The sequence below is a fragment of the Pelodiscus sinensis genome, chromosome 4, assembly GCF_052426305.1.
Source record: "Pelodiscus sinensis isolate ZL-2025 chromosome 4, ASM5242630v1, whole genome shotgun sequence".
Lineage (NCBI taxonomy): Eukaryota > Metazoa > Chordata > Testudines > Trionychidae > Pelodiscus > Pelodiscus sinensis.
Genome location: NC_143055.1, coordinates 14,406,926 through 14,422,251, shown reverse-complemented (window position 1 = coordinate 14,422,251; position 15,326 = coordinate 14,406,926). Strand labels below are relative to the sequence as shown.

Below are 15,326 nucleotides of genomic sequence, written 5' to 3'. Positions count from 1 at the left end.
ACCGAGGATTTCTCAGATCCCTTAGCCAAAACCTTCTAGTGTAGATCTCTGAAAGCACAGATTTGAGTCTTAGCTAGGGAAAGCTAGCCTTTCATAACAAATTAAGTTCCATGCATTCACTCTGCAAGGATTCTTTTGCAAGAGCCCTTAAACTTTAAGTTGGTCCCTACTCTTCATGGAAACTAAAAATCCCATAGTACTTTGCCAAAGACTTCAGGTTTATCCTGGTTTCTTTTTAGCCAAACTTTTCCTTCTTCTGGAGTGTGCTGCATGCCAGCTAGCTCCCATTCTCCACCACAGAAACACCATAGAAAAATTTCAATAGTACAGCCAATTCCTGCAGCTGTGATGCTTTAAAAAAAAAAAAAAAAAAAAAAAAAAAAAAAAACACAACCTAGGTTAATCAGAATAAAGACTGCAGATAAGTCCATAGGCACAAAGTCCTTTGGGATCCTTCAGGTCCTATCTGAATACAGAGTAAAAGAATATAATATACATTTTAATGGCACATTAAGATCGCCAGTAAGCACTCAAAAGCCAGAAAATACCAGTTAAGAGTTGGATGAACAGCCTTAACTCTGCCCTTTTGTGCAGATGCATCATGATCCAGGCCTTAATTCCATGATATCACAGCATGCAACACTGAACCCTGGAATTAGTACTGTAGCACCATTACTTTCCCTTTACCTAAACCTTTCAAGAGATGTTTAAAAGTTAACCTAAATGTTCAAGCTTGGATGCCAACATTTAGGCACTTAATTCCACATTCAGAGGTGATTAGTGTTCACCATTTCCACCACCACGCACCCATTTAACATACAACAATCCTTGTTGCAAAGTGTTGTCCATGACATGAACTACACTCATGCAATCAGCATATTAATTGTGCAAAGAGCCCCTCCTTCTACTTCCAATAAATACACAAAAACCCTCAACCTGAGATTCATCACCTGGATTGGCTATAAAACCTCCATGACTGAAAAAGGTAATATTTATATAACTGCAGTGATCTCAACTGGTGTAATGGTATGATACAAAAAACAAAAACACAACCCCCAGGTATGTTACAAATAGGACACATTTCAAAAAGTCTAAAAATTATCCTGATGTGTTTTAAGTGAGGGGAAATTTACAGCAAATAAAGTTTCAGTGCTCAAGATATTTCTGATTCCCACTTGTGTGTGTTTAAGGACTCAATCCGACTCCCATTTCAGTTGCTAGCAAAAATCCCGTTGATTTTAGTGGGATGAGAATCAGAACTCAAATGCATTATCTTTTATCTCTGCTTTTCCTGTAATTACACCTTTTACTCTTCATTTTCTCAGTTTTTTCTCTCCAGATCAGAAAGTGGATTATATTCTTAGGCTTTGGTCACAATACACTAATTCAGCTCCATATTTTTATGCCATTTAAATAATCAGAACTGTCTCTCATGATGGGCAGGGTGGATTTGTCTAGAACAGTAAAGAGTTCTGTTCACCAGACAATGTAGCCTTACAAAAGTTTACGCTATGTCTATGTAAGCTCTACAAATACAAGACTGTGATCTGTTCTGAAATATAATGGCTGTAAATTTTTTGTTGCATCTATTCAAAACAAACATTCACAGCACTAGCGACAATCTGACAAAGTGGGTCTTTGCCCACAACAGCTCATGCTCCAATACATCTGTTAGTCTATAAGCTGCCACAGGACTCCTTGTCACTTTTGCAGATCCAGACTAACACAGTTACCCCTCTGATAATTCACAGCACTGAGTCATTAAAGCTCCACACTGCATTTTAAGAACAATAAAATAATATGAGCAAGATAGACAAACAAACAAAAAATCGAAAAAGATTTAGCAGTACATACTCTACTCAAAACACTGCAGAACATAGACAAAAATCTTTTTGTAGTACACAGCCCACTCAAGATTTCTCACTGAACTGCACTGGGTATTCCAGTCTATTAGAATAATATACACTCATAAGATCATCTTAATTCATACCACCCCTGTCCACTGCCTACAACTTAAAACTGGATCTCCATTGTAAACCATGCCTGGAATTCAGACTTTAAGGTCTTTAAGGCTGTACACTCTGTTTTCCTTTTCATTCAACTTCCAGCAGAATCATTTTACAGTGCTTCTGCCTCCATAAAATATTTGCTTGGGAGTCAATGCCAAGAAAAAAAAAAAAGTGCATTAACCAAGTTCTGAGTTTCTATAGCAATGCTTTTTATCCCCTCTCTCACACATATAGTTTTGCAAGTTATGGCTTCCAGAACTAATAGCAAGTTTAAATATTTAAATTGTAAACTAAGCAACAGATAATCTTGTGCTTGGGTGTTTTAAAATGGTCACTCCGCAATTTAGTCTTCTTCAACAGTATCTGAAGCAAATCTACTTCCTAAATACATACAATCATTATCATGAAAAAATTCAGTCCTCTCCTTTGTGACCAGCAGAGAATCACTTAGAGACAATAGTGGAACATTCAGAGTTTCCAATGTTACTGACACAGCATTGGCAGAGGTGTTAGACCTTTCTCAACCAGTGGTACGAGTACCCTTAGGGGTACTCGAGAAAAGTCTGGGGGGTACGTCAACACAACTGAAATTTGGAGAAATCTGAATTTTTGTTTTAAGTTTTACAGCATTTTATTATTTTTGTACTTTTTACACCCAAAAATGTCATTGCCCACCCAGCTACAATTACGTTGTTTAAACAAATGTGTTGCAACGGTAGAAAAAAAAATTGTGTCTGAGAACTAGGTACTGGGGGTACTCAATTTTTTAAGGGGTACTTTATATTAAAAAAAAAGGATTGAGAAACACGGTTAGACTAGTAGTTGTCAACCAGTGGTATGCATATGCTGAGGGGGACACAAAGGTCTTCTGGGGGGTATATCAACTCATCTAGACATTTGCCTAGTTTCACAACAGGCTACGTATAAAGCACTAGCAAAGCTAGTGCAAACTAAAATTTCATACGACTTGTTTATACTGCTGTATGTATTACACACTAAGGTGCAATTATAATATTTATATTCCAGTTGATTTATTTTATAATTATGTGGTAAAACAATGAGAAAGTGAGCAAGTTTTCAGCAGTAGTGTGCTGTGAGACTTTTGTATCTTTGTCTGAGTTTGAAAGGGAGGTGAAACTTGGGGTACGCAAGACAAACCAGAAGAGTTACAGTAGTCTGGAAAGGTTGAGAGCTATGGTGTGAGACTAATGCTGAGAACAAGCAATAGTTCTAATACAACCCTGTAATTTTTGTTAAATTATCCTCTGACACAAAACCCTCTCCCTCTCTTGCCTCAACTCCTAGGTCATTGTTTTTCAATCCACTGCTGGTAGGGTAACCTGTTTATTGAAATCTGATCATCTACTGGAGTCCCAGTGTGAAAATATGTGCTAGCTGTTGAGAACTGTCATTTGTCTGTCACTTGGGAAGTTAATGGATTTGTTTGTTTAGTTTACTATTGGGAATACATAGGGCAGAGTTTGGAAGGATTATAGGAGGGGAGAGGCACTCCTGATCCACAAAGGAATGCAATGGTTTTCCTCTAACCCTACACTGAAAGTTGAAAGCCAACTGTGTATTTTTACACATAGATGACAAAAGCAAAGAGCTTACCTGCAATTATAAACTGGCCAAAAAGTGACCATCCTGGATCCAAGTTGTGACAACACTTGAAAAAACATGCCATGGGGGAAACGTATGTGCGGGTGGACAAGAGGTAAGGGAGATTCTATGCAAATGAAAATATAATGATTTTGTCTCAAAGAAAATATGGCATGTTGGAAGAACATGAGCACAATTAGAGCAAATGTAAAGGTGCAAGCCACAAACCATTCCCAAGGCTGCATAAAAGCTCATTCCCCTTACCTCTGGCTGAATCAGAAAATGCAATTATCCCTATGAAAAAGAGTGCAAACTGGAATTCCATTTTCAAAACTGGCTTCGTCTGTAGGGTACAGATTTCTGATCTTTCGCACCTGGAGGAAAGAAAAAAAAGAGGTGGAAGAAAGTGAGAATTAAAAAAAAAATCCCAGAGTGTGTCAGTAAACAAAATTAGAGACAGCAATTATAAGTATTTATAATTCATTCCTTGGCATTCTGCATGTAAAATTTTGCTCTATCCTAATCTTGCGCTCGTCTGATATAAATCAAGCATTTCTTTTGGTATACCATGCAGATCCAGTCTTGAAGACAAGCAGACACTAGCAAGTGGCCATAAAACAATATTGCAGGTTAAAACTTTTGGAGAAACCGAAAAAAAAAAAGGAATCTATCTTTCCACCCACAGAACTTAGTTTTTCTGCTTCATTGCTTCTAATGTGGGTGCTACAGCCTTGAATATTTCCTTCAGTTCTGATTTTTTTTCTTCCCAGCAATTTATTTCCTTAAGCCTCCTTTCCTTTCAAGCACTGCTTGTTTTGGTTTACACCAAAGGTGTGTCCCACTGCAAGCCAGTCATTCACACCCTTGGATATTCTTTAGCAGCTCTAATATCTGGTTTAAAAAAAAAAAATCTAAGTAGATCAGGTTTACATTAATTACACTCTGTTCTCCTCCTAAATCTCTCACTCTCTAAACACTATCTGAATTCCTCACTCTTGTAAACTCCCTGATTTAAACGGTCTATGCCCCCGGGACATACAACAATCCATGTATAGCATCCAACAAAGCAAATAATTACATATTGCCATTAGCTTACAAATTTTGCACCACAGATTCTGAAGGTGGTAAAATGAGGCTGTTGGGGGTTTAATTTAAAAACAGAAGCTTTGCCCAAGGCATGGGGAGGGGGGGGGAGTGTGGAGGGACACAACATGTGCCCAGCCATTTCCACCTTCCAGGGCTGCTCTGCAGGGGGAAGGAAGCAATCCAGAAATGTTTATACCACGCAAATACCTTAATACAGAATTTATAGCAAGGTGCCCCATGCAGGTCATGCCAGGGAGGGAACCAGCACTCAGCAGAAAGAAACTAGGCTTCCCAACCCAACGCAGCACAGCCGCCCCAGTCCCCACCATCTTTAGGAAGTCACACTGCTCTCCATGGCCCACCAAGGGCTAGCTAGGTGATGTGAGCCCATTCCCCACTAGTGCTGTGAAAAATGGGAGCAGTTCCCAGCACTTCCCCATTAGTTTCTTCTGGCTGGCCAGAGAGAGAGGAGACTTGAAAAACCTCCAGCGTGAAAGTGACAAGGGGAGGAGGGTCTGTGTTCATTTTTAAGTTGCCACGGAAGTTGGGCCAGTGAGGTCCAAGGGAGGTGGAACCTGCCCTTCTCCCAGGCAGACCTGCATGGGTCTGGATTCCCAGGGGTAATTATTAAAGCCCCCGCGATCTATTGGGGGCCAGCGAGCCACTCCAGCTCTTGGAGGCGAAAAGAAAAGTTTCTGGCTGCTGCCCACCCGTGGGGGGAGCGGAACAGCGCATGTCGCCCGCTGATCGCTGACACTTGTGGCTCCCACGCCGAAGACCGCCCGAGCTGCAAAGGGCCGATTAATCATTAACATTAATCCTGCCTCCTTCCCATGACACCCGCTCCCTGCTGTAGCCGCCCGCAGGACTCCTGCCTTCTGGCTTGCTCGGGCGGCAGGGCCAGGTCCCGGTCCCAGCGCACCGGCCGCTTTAAGAGCAGATGTTCACTCACGTCTGAATTCATCAGCGCCTGCAGCTCCCCAGCCCAACCCCGGGACTTCCCTCCCCGGCCCAGGTGCCGTGCACTGAGGCAGGTGCTTGGAAGCGAAGCGAGCCACTCACCTTCAGCAGCAAGTCCGGCGACTTAGCAGCGCGCTGCCTGCCCCATGGCCCCGGACCCCTCGCAGTGGCAAGCCTCCGGCCAGCCCCATGGGCCGCCTCTTCTCATTGCTGCTCCATGCCTCCCGCGGGCGGGCGGGCAGCGAGGCCACCGCCCTTCGCACGTTGGCAGCCCCCCACGCTTGGCAAGCAGGTCCCTCGGGGTTGGCGAAGTTCTCGGCTTGGGGGGCGACAGGGAGTGGGGGGAGGAACCCCACCCCCAGCAAGCTCAGCCTGCAATAAATACCTGCGGGGCTGGAGTCCCTTCACCTCCCCTGCGTGCCCGCCAAGCATCAGCCTTTCAAAGCACCATCCCCCCCCGCCCCCTGCACACGCCGCCCCGCAGAAGGCGCTCGGCTCTCCGCGAGGAGGGGGAAACACTTGGGTTTCCCCCGCGCTGCACGCGCCGGGTCCGCTCGCGCCAGGGGCTGGGGTGCGAGCCTGTGACAGATTCCCTACCCCCCCCCTCCCCTTGCAGGAGCGCCGCGCCGGGGGATGCCGGCCTGGGTCTCGCGGAGCCGCACTCCCGTTGGGGGAGGCGAGGGAGGGGGGAAGAGTGGGAGCCAAGGAGCAAGCGAGAAAGCGAGTTTCCCTGCAGGGCTTTGTGATTCTGGGGGAGCGCAGCGCAGTAAGGGCGGCCCGGCGCCGCCCAGCTACAAACTTCTCGCCAATCAAGTTAATCCCTCCGCCCCTCCCTCCAGCCCACTTCAAGGCTGAGGCTCGCTTTAACCCTTTGCACGGGGGCTGGCAGACGGGGGGGTTCCCTGCGCGCTCGAGCACCGCCGCCCACCCCGAGCAACAGGCGGGCTGGCTCCTCCCTAGGCTGGAGTCCCACAGCTGCCCTCCCCATTAGCGCTCCATTGAGCCTTCTCGTGGGGGCGAGGGCTCTGCCTCTGGCCATGCTGGAGGGAGCAGAGAGGTGTGTGCCAAGGAGACAGCGTCTGACTCGCTCACCACCACGCATTGGGCCAATATTACCTCGCCCGCCTGGCCTCTCTAAGGGGACATTCGCTCCTCCTTGGGCCTGATTGTGTCGTGTTAGGGTTGAAAGAGGCTAATTAAAAACCAATCTACAAGATAATGAGCCAGAGAGAGGAGTGTGCATTGAGCTAGAGGGCAGTACACAAAGACAGACAGACAGATAGGTGGGTCTGGTGACAAACTACCACCATCCATGTGTCTGTCTAAACGCACTCTCTTCTGTCAGTCTGACAGACCATCTTGGCAACTCCTCTAGAAAGCATGTAATCCCCTAGGCCCCATAGGATCGTTCCAGAATCAGACTACCCCTCCCCACATGGAAAATAAGGTCTTGCAATGTCTCTGTGTGCCCTATATTAGCTGTTATGACTATTTATTTATTTTTAAAGGCTACTCAGTTGTAATCTCCCATCTTACACCCAATAATTCTCTACACAGTATAAAATCAAACCAACAGCACTCACAAAGTAAACTAAACAGCCAAGGGAAAAACAGCATTAACAGCTAAGCTTTACATACAGAGAAAACTATTATTGTTACTGTTATTTGTTACCAAATCTCATTTGAAATGTCCCAGTGTAACTGCTACATCTGAAAGCAAATAAAAGTTTCAACACCACTCCAGTGTGACCACATACTAGGAGGATCTTAAATAAAGATCAATGAGCTGTTACAATGTCCATTTAATCTGGTTTCTGTTATAAAGATTATGAAATTGTACTTTTTAAAAAATAAATGCCTTAGTCTGGCAGTTCTTGACAGAATCGAATTTCCATATACAGAATCAGTGTATTCAAGAAACAAACTAAATAAATAAAAAACCAAACTATAAACAAAAAGAAGCTGCCATACTGTCTCCTTTGTATATTTCATATGTTAGTGTCCTTATTTTATTAAATTTCACTCATTTGAAATTGACCAGATGGGCTGCTCCTCATACTAGCTGATATCAGCATGATCCTCACTAGCTTCAAAGGAAGTTTTGACTAGGTAAGATCAGTCCTGAACATAAATGGACTTTATTCTGTCATTTCCTTTAGACCACATTTACACATTAGACTACATCCACACATTGTGGACTTTGATGATTATTCCAGATTTACACCAGTGAGAGAGAATAATTGGACTTTAAATAGCTAGGGAACTTTTTTGTACTGTCTTATTTATTTATATAATGACTATAACGTTATAGATTCTTACCCAAAAAAAATGCAAAGCCCCTTCTGCAAAAGTTTTACAATCGCAGGCTTGATTCAGCCAAATCCAGGACAGACTTCTGAAAAGTGCACAATGTCCTGAACTTACATTCATGTAAGAGGACAGGGAGTAGAATGTTATATTTAGTTGGTATTCCTATTCTCTGACAACAGTTTTGTGGGTCAGTCACTAGATTAGAATCCAGAGTTCCAGGTTCAATTCTTAGCTCTGCCTCAGCCTTCCTGCAGCTAAGGTCTTGTCTACATGGTGGTGTACTGTGCTTTGTGGGGATATGGTTTCTAAAGCACGTCTTGCACGCTAATTGGTCCATGTAGACACTGCTCATATGCACTAAATCCATGTCCAACCAGTTCTGAAGTGAACTAGCCACACTCAAACATTGTTCAAGCCAACTAGTCACACTGGACACAACGGCAATACAATAAATAAATGCTGGGCACAATGGCAATAAGTGTTCCTTAGTGTTTCCAACAGCGCTATGTTAAAGCACATCAGCAGAATCTACATGGAATACTTAACCCGGCTGCAACACAATAGTGGGCTTTAAAAATCACATACTTATACTGCACATTACACCATGGTATAAAGAAGTCTTTAGTCTCTCTGGGCATGTCTATACTAGGGAGACGATCAGCCCTCCGGAGTTCAATCTTCTAGCATTTGATTTAGTGGGTCCAATGTAAACCTGCAGCAGCCTCCACCAGCATCCAGCACTCCTCATTCTGCAAAGAGTAAAGTATGCTGATGGGAGTGGATTCTCCTGTCAGCTTCCTGCTGTGTGGATGCTGCCGTGGCTCAGTTTAAGGTTAGCCAACTCCAGCTATGCATTTTGCAGTGTACCTTAAATTGAGCTGCCTGGTCTAGCCAAGCCTCTGTGCCTCAGGCTTAGCTCTCCCTCTGTAAAATGAGGCAGTATTATTATCCTTTCTCACATGTGTCTGTATAGGCTGGGGCAAGGATTGTGTATTAGCACATATTTTTGCACAACCCCAGCACAATGAGGCCTCAATTTTGGATGAAGCCTTAATACTGCAGTAATATAAGTAATTGACAACAATAGAGCATGAGTCCTCAATGATCAACACTAGCCAAAGGATTTAGAAATGAGCTTAAACAAACATACAGCAAAACATAAGCCATTATATCTATTTTATATGATCCTTGTAAAAACGTAAAGCAGGTCCTACCCTGCTCATACACAAAGCTGAGGTATTTGAATGACCCTCAATGCTGGATCTGAATATCTGGCCATTTGTAATGTATTTATCTTAACACACTAAATGCTCTTTTCCCCACTTTAGAGATGCAGCGCGAAAGGACAGAGGCAGAGATCCTGAAAGGTGTTTAGGTGCCTAACTCCCATTGGAACTGGACATGGAGTCTGTGATGGAACAGGAAACTGATCCCAGGTCTTCTGCATCCCTGGCTTAGTGTCCTACCCATTAGATTGTGCTTCTTCCTCACAGACCCAAAACACCCAATGCAATCATCAGAAGTTATATGAGAAGGTGAAAAGCTTGTTTTCGGTTTCTGTCCATCCCTGATACAATACTCAGATGAGGGAATAAATATGGAGCTTGTAATAAAGCCAAAAGAATATATTCAGCTGATCTGGATCCTATTTTACCAGCAGCAAAATCTCCTTCTGATTTTCTCCCTCTTGCCAATCAAATTAATCCCTCCGCCTCCCCCTCCAGCCCCCTTGTCCAACCCCATGTTCACCTAAATAAAGAAACATGCAGGGAGCTGCATTTTCCAGCCGAGACTATCTACAGCAGAAGTTGGAAAGTCATCAGCCTCAGTTTGCTTCTGTCCAGGCCGTCACGAGTCAAGTCCGCTGGAAAACAACTTCCTTGGGCTGATAAACAAAAATGAACGCTGGGCAGCAAAGTGCTTTCCTCTGGCTGGCTGGAATGGAAAGTTAACAGGCAGTTTGCCTCTGAATTGTTGTTCCCAAGAGCTCCTTGTAGATCAATAGTGCCCAGATATTTTGTTGTTCTGGTCAGTTTGTATCCCAATTTGCTTCCAGCACAGATGACACGGGCTCTCTTTTAATCTGTTCATCTCCTCATTCTCCTGCATCTTGTCATATCTCAATTTTTCTCTCTTTTAATTTGTATATTCTCTTCCCCCACCCTTTCACTCACTGCAATGCTACTCAGCATTTCCTTGCAACTTCAGCTAAGTGGCTAGAAGGCCGTTCAAGGCACTCTGAAACTGAAGTAAGAGTGTGCACATAAGGTACAAGCACCAACAAGGGCTGCATGTAGGCTAGTCTGTGTTCTCACAACTGAACTGAATGCTCTGGGCTCAGAGAGCACAAAAGAAGCTGAGGCTGGCAGCGATTGCTTAAAGCATCCTTGCATTCAGCTCCATTGCGGTGTTCTGCAAGAGCATGGAGGGGAGGTGGGAACAGTCAGCTTCTGTACTACAGCTGCACAGCAAGGAGCACACATGCAGGTGAAGGTGGGGCACAGCCAAAGTTATGCAATACACCCCGAATCCATTGGCCTATTTATTCCCCCTGCCCTAGACTAGCATGCTTTCCCCATCCTGTGTTGAAGGGAAGGAACTGAATAAGGGGGAAGTGACTTGACGACTCAGTTCAGAAAAAGCATTCCAGGACAAAGGGGCAGCACAAAATCACAGATAGCTGGACAAATGGGGCCTCGTGCATAGGGCATTTTAATTGCCATTCTCAGTGGACTAAAGACAAGGCAATCAAGCCATATTTGCATATTGATTCCAGAGGAGCTACTTAAGCCAGATCTAAAATGGGCCCCAAAATGCAAAGCCTTGTATTTCCCAGCGCTTGCTGAACTTAACAAGAACGTGCTGGTTTCTACTCATATAAAGATAATCTGAACCTGCTAGAGGGAGTTTTTCCACAACAGTTTGGAATTACATGAGGGCCTATAGCATCACTTCTCAGAGAGCAGTATCTTAAGAGAACTACAGACAGACAATGTGCTAGTTAAAATACTGTAAATGTGAGATATCAGTGCACAGGCAAGAAATCTTTCTTAATGAGAAAATACATGCCGGTTACATACACTCAGCACTCTTCTAAGGACATGACTTGGCACATTTTCTACTCTGACTCAGGATACAAGACAATTTCTGAATATTCGATCCCCTGGCTACTGGTGTCACTGCCTTGCTCCCACTGAAATCAAGAATTGCCAGTGCTTGGTACCCCTGAAAACCAGGTGCTCAGCTTGGAATTCAGATGGGTATTGATATGTACGCATCCATGTCTGATGGCCTGAACGATTACACTAACGTTCCCAACACTTGCATGCTTTGTCATGCTAACAAAGAATCAGATCTTACACATGATCTGGATCTTGCATGCGCTTTTCTGTTCTGTTCCCCAACAGGTCTGCACCAATTCCCTTGCATCAGGACCTTCCATAGCTGCCTAGAAGCTAGTAAGTGGGTTTTGCCCCTTTTACTTCAATGCAAGATGTGTTCCAGTAAGGACTGCCAGTCATGGTCCAAAGTTACTGAACTTTGAACTGCATAGCATCAAATTCTGTAGGGAAAACATTAGGATTGTTGGGCTCTTTGAAGTCAAGGGATGGGGGTCACTGAGGGATGACTTACTGCGGCATGGTTACAGCATTTCCTTCATTTGTAGTGTTCAGCTTAGATTTCTTTCCCCTTATGTTCAAGTCACTTTTCATCCCTTCATGGTGGTAAATGGTACCATAATTATTAGAGATGGAAAAGACAGTCATCTAGTCAACGCCCCATTCCAGTGCACAGGTATTCTCTACATTTCCTAGGGTATTGGCCTCTATCGTTTAAAAAGTCACACGCGAGAGAGATCTAGCACTTCCCTCTACTGTACATGCTGCAGGAGTGCTCCTAGATCCATGTGGATGCTAAACTCTCCACAGAACAGAAGCATCCACAAGTAATGCTCGCTACCATCTCCACATGGCTAGGAGACCCATCTGTTCTAGCAGGTGGTGACTTGGCCTTTGTTAGACATGCTTTTGTCTCTGTCAGTCTGGATTATGGCAATGTGATATACCTGGGCACAAAGCCATCAGAACAGGGCCATTCTTACCTACATGCAGATTACACAGCTGCAGAGGGCACCTGAACATTTGGGACACCACTGGGTCTAAAGTAGAGGTGGACAAATACAAGCCCACAGGCTGGATCCAGTACAGGCTGGATCCAGTCCGCCAGGGCGATTTCAGTTCCTGTTGGCTGTGGATCACCAATGACCAATGGGAGCTACGGTAAACAGTGTCCTGGTCTGTGCCAATTCCCGCCACTGCCATTGGACAAGAATGGGGATTCATGGCCAACCGGAGCTGATATCGCTGTTACCTGCAGCTGTGCAGGTAAATATAGCAGCAGCAGCCCGCCAGGGGCTAACCCTCCTCTCCAGGGCTGGAGCACACAAAATCTACTGGCCTAGGCCTCCCAGGCTCTGGTGTGCAAGGGAATATGGGGAGTGTCTTTCTCCTTCTAGTCAGAGGCATGTCAGTGAGGCCAACAGGGACATTAGTTTATCATTTGCTTTAAAATATTTCATTAGTATGTTGCTGTAGATTTCAGTGGTCTCCAACCTTTTTACACCCAAGATCACTTTTTAAGTCTCAGAACAGGCGAAGATCTACTGCCCCACCCCTTCCTTGAAGCTCCGCCTACATTACATGAGGAAATCTAATGTAAATGTATTGCGCAGGTGCGCAGTTCAGAGAGGGCTCAAGAGCTACTCTTAGAGCCCCTGAGATCTACCGGTAGCTCGCGATCTACTGGTTGGTGACCACGGCTGTAGATTATAAAATCACATCTGTATGAAATCGTTTCCTCCTGGCCCCAGCTCATAGACTCATAGACTTTAAGGTCAGAAGGGACCATTATGATCATCTAGTCTGACCCCCTGCACAGTGTAGGCCACAGAATCTCACCCACCCCTCCTAGAATAATCCTCTCACCTATATCTCAGATATTGAAGCCTTCAAATACTTTGAAGACCCCAAGATGCAGAGAATCCTCTAGCTGTGATCTGTACCCCATGCTACAGAGGAAGGCGAAAAACCTCCAGGGCCTCTGCCATCAGGCACAGGGGCACCAGTCCAGTAGTACTGCATAGGACCTCATAAATCCTCAGGACGGCCCTGCAATAGAACACTGTAGCACATCTCCTCACCAACATGAACAGGAGCACATCAGTCTGGTCCTCCACTCTCTACACTGGCTTGCCACAGAATATTGAGTCAACTTCAGTGTGCTAGTCCTGATCTTCAAAGTGCTCCAGAGTCTGGGCTCAGGATACTTGAAAGATGGACTGAAGCTTTGGGCTGGGATCGTTGTTGACAATTTCACTCCCCAGCAAAATTAGCATGGCCACTCATGCATTCCCAAAATCCCAGACATACTAATACTTTCAGGAATGGGCCGGCCCCACTGGTGTGACCTCTCATGCACAGTGTGGGTAAGGTCATGCCACGCAGGGAAAGCCGTCTTGAAGAGCATGCCACCCCGCCCCTGCCAGCATGGTCTTGTATACAACACACCGCGAGTGTGAGGTCACGGCTGCAGTGACAGAGAAGTGCCCAGCAAAACAAACTATAACAGCGCACATGCAATGCTCTCCCTGGAGACAGATGTGATGAGGCCAGTATAAAAACATATATAAAACTAGTCACAATGTTTTCCAAAATAATTTTCCTTTCATTTAATTAATCTCATTATTCTTAACTAAACTCCTTGGTAGCACCCTAGATAATCCTTTGCTGTTGTTGGTGTTTACATCTTTTAAATATTGGCAAAATTTCAAGTTCCCTTTGCTTTGTTATCACATAGTCAAACGACACATGGTTAGCTTTTTCACATACTTATGCAGATCTTGGATCATTTTTGTACCTCATCTCCAGTTTCTTGGAATCTGTCTGTTATTGAAGTGTCCAGAAGTGAACATACAACCCACACACCTTCTGGGTGTGGTACACTGTCCCAACTAGTGGTACTGAGACCACTTACAGAGAGAAAAAGGAGCCTATTTTCCAGCCTTACCTAACAGCCAGCTGGCTTTTATCTCATGCAGCAGAGGTTCATATACTAAGCTCCAGAGGTCCTAGGTTTGATTCTGACTGCAGACAACTGGGTTCTACCGGCTTTACAAACACAATGGGCTGATTCTCCTTTCACTTACATCTGAGTGAATCAGGAGAGATTTCATTTAAGCCACTGGAGTTGAGATGAGAATTAGACACAATATTTCTAGGTGTGTTCTCAACCAACACAGCCACAGATAGAAAGAGTCCATTAAGTTGAGGTAGCATGAATGATGCCTCTGAATATGCAACCCAGACACTGTATTTTTCTATTCTGTAAAAGTTATTGCAGTATTCAGTGTCCAATCCTCCACTCATTCTTCCTTCAATGCCCATTGAAATTATGAGCTTTGTTTGCATAAAGTGAGGTCAGGACCAGGCATATTTTTGTCCTCCATCGGTAACAAACATGAACGAAAAGACAGTGAAAACTGACCATAAGTCCCCCCACCCCAAAGCTGAACAGACAGAACGAGACAAAGAAATAGCGAGTCAATTGCTGGGCAGACCTGAGGAATGTTAATGTCTGGGGACTGATTGCAGAAGAAATAAGACAGCTTCCCCAACTATTTCATTTCAAATCTCTCAGCAATTTTTATCAATGTATGTTATTTGGTGTGCATGGGACTCTCCAGGTCAGCACACACATCTGAACGCATAAACTATTCTGAAATGTTTGTATAATTTAATCCAAAAACATGACTATATGTTTGTGCTATAATTTTGAGCAGTAAGATCCTAGGCCTTAGCCACATGCATTGTGTCAGATGCACTGTGTCTGTTTATGTTACACGAGCACAACTTCACCCTGGCTGGCCATACCCTTCCAGTCATCATCCTGTCATGAGAAACTTTAGATTGCCCGAGTAAATAATGCAGTTTAGAACCAATGAGTCTGACTCTGATCTTGTTTACACTTGTGCAAATCTAGAAGAAACCTGCAGAAATCAACAAAGCAGCTTCAGATTATGAATCAATATTGATTTTTTTCCAGGATGGGCACTGGTTGTTGTTTTTTTTAACTCTTCGTAAAAACCAAAAGCCTTCTGGGAAGGACCTTTGCTCTACTCAGTGTTGCCTGAAAGGTCCTCCAGTTATTAATGCTCTTGCTGAAGTTGCACATTAGTTCCACTTTACTGAGAATATAATGCAGCTGCATTTTTTGGATGGAAATAGCACCACAAATATGTTATTGTTATCCAGATAGTCAACAGTTATGCCTCTTATTCATGGAGCCATGCAGAGATTATTC

The 15,326-nt window shown here is 44.2% G+C and overlaps 1 protein-coding gene across 3 annotated transcripts in view; it reads right to left on the bottom strand.

Moving 5' to 3' along the window:
• Nucleotides 1–6,430, bottom strand: part of FGFRL1 (fibroblast growth factor receptor like 1) — a 251,630-nt gene extending 245,200 nt beyond the window's left edge. The window contains exons 1-2 of one of the 3 annotated variants that reach the window (XM_075930932.2): nucleotides 5,760–6,430; nucleotides 3,876–3,985 (exon numbers count right to left, since the gene is read on the bottom strand). In XM_075930932.2, coding sequence (XP_075787047.1) covers nucleotides 3,876–3,936 — 61 coding nt within the window. In that variant the 5' untranslated portion in view covers nucleotides 3,937–3,985; nucleotides 5,760–6,430. Of the gene's footprint in view, nucleotides 1–3,875; nucleotides 3,986–4,904; nucleotides 4,930–5,407; nucleotides 5,430–5,759 lie in introns of those variants that run through there. The other 2 variants (XM_014574652.4, XM_006111633.5) reach the window with 2 other exon arrangements.
• Nucleotides 6,431–15,326: the final 8,896 nt, after the last annotated feature.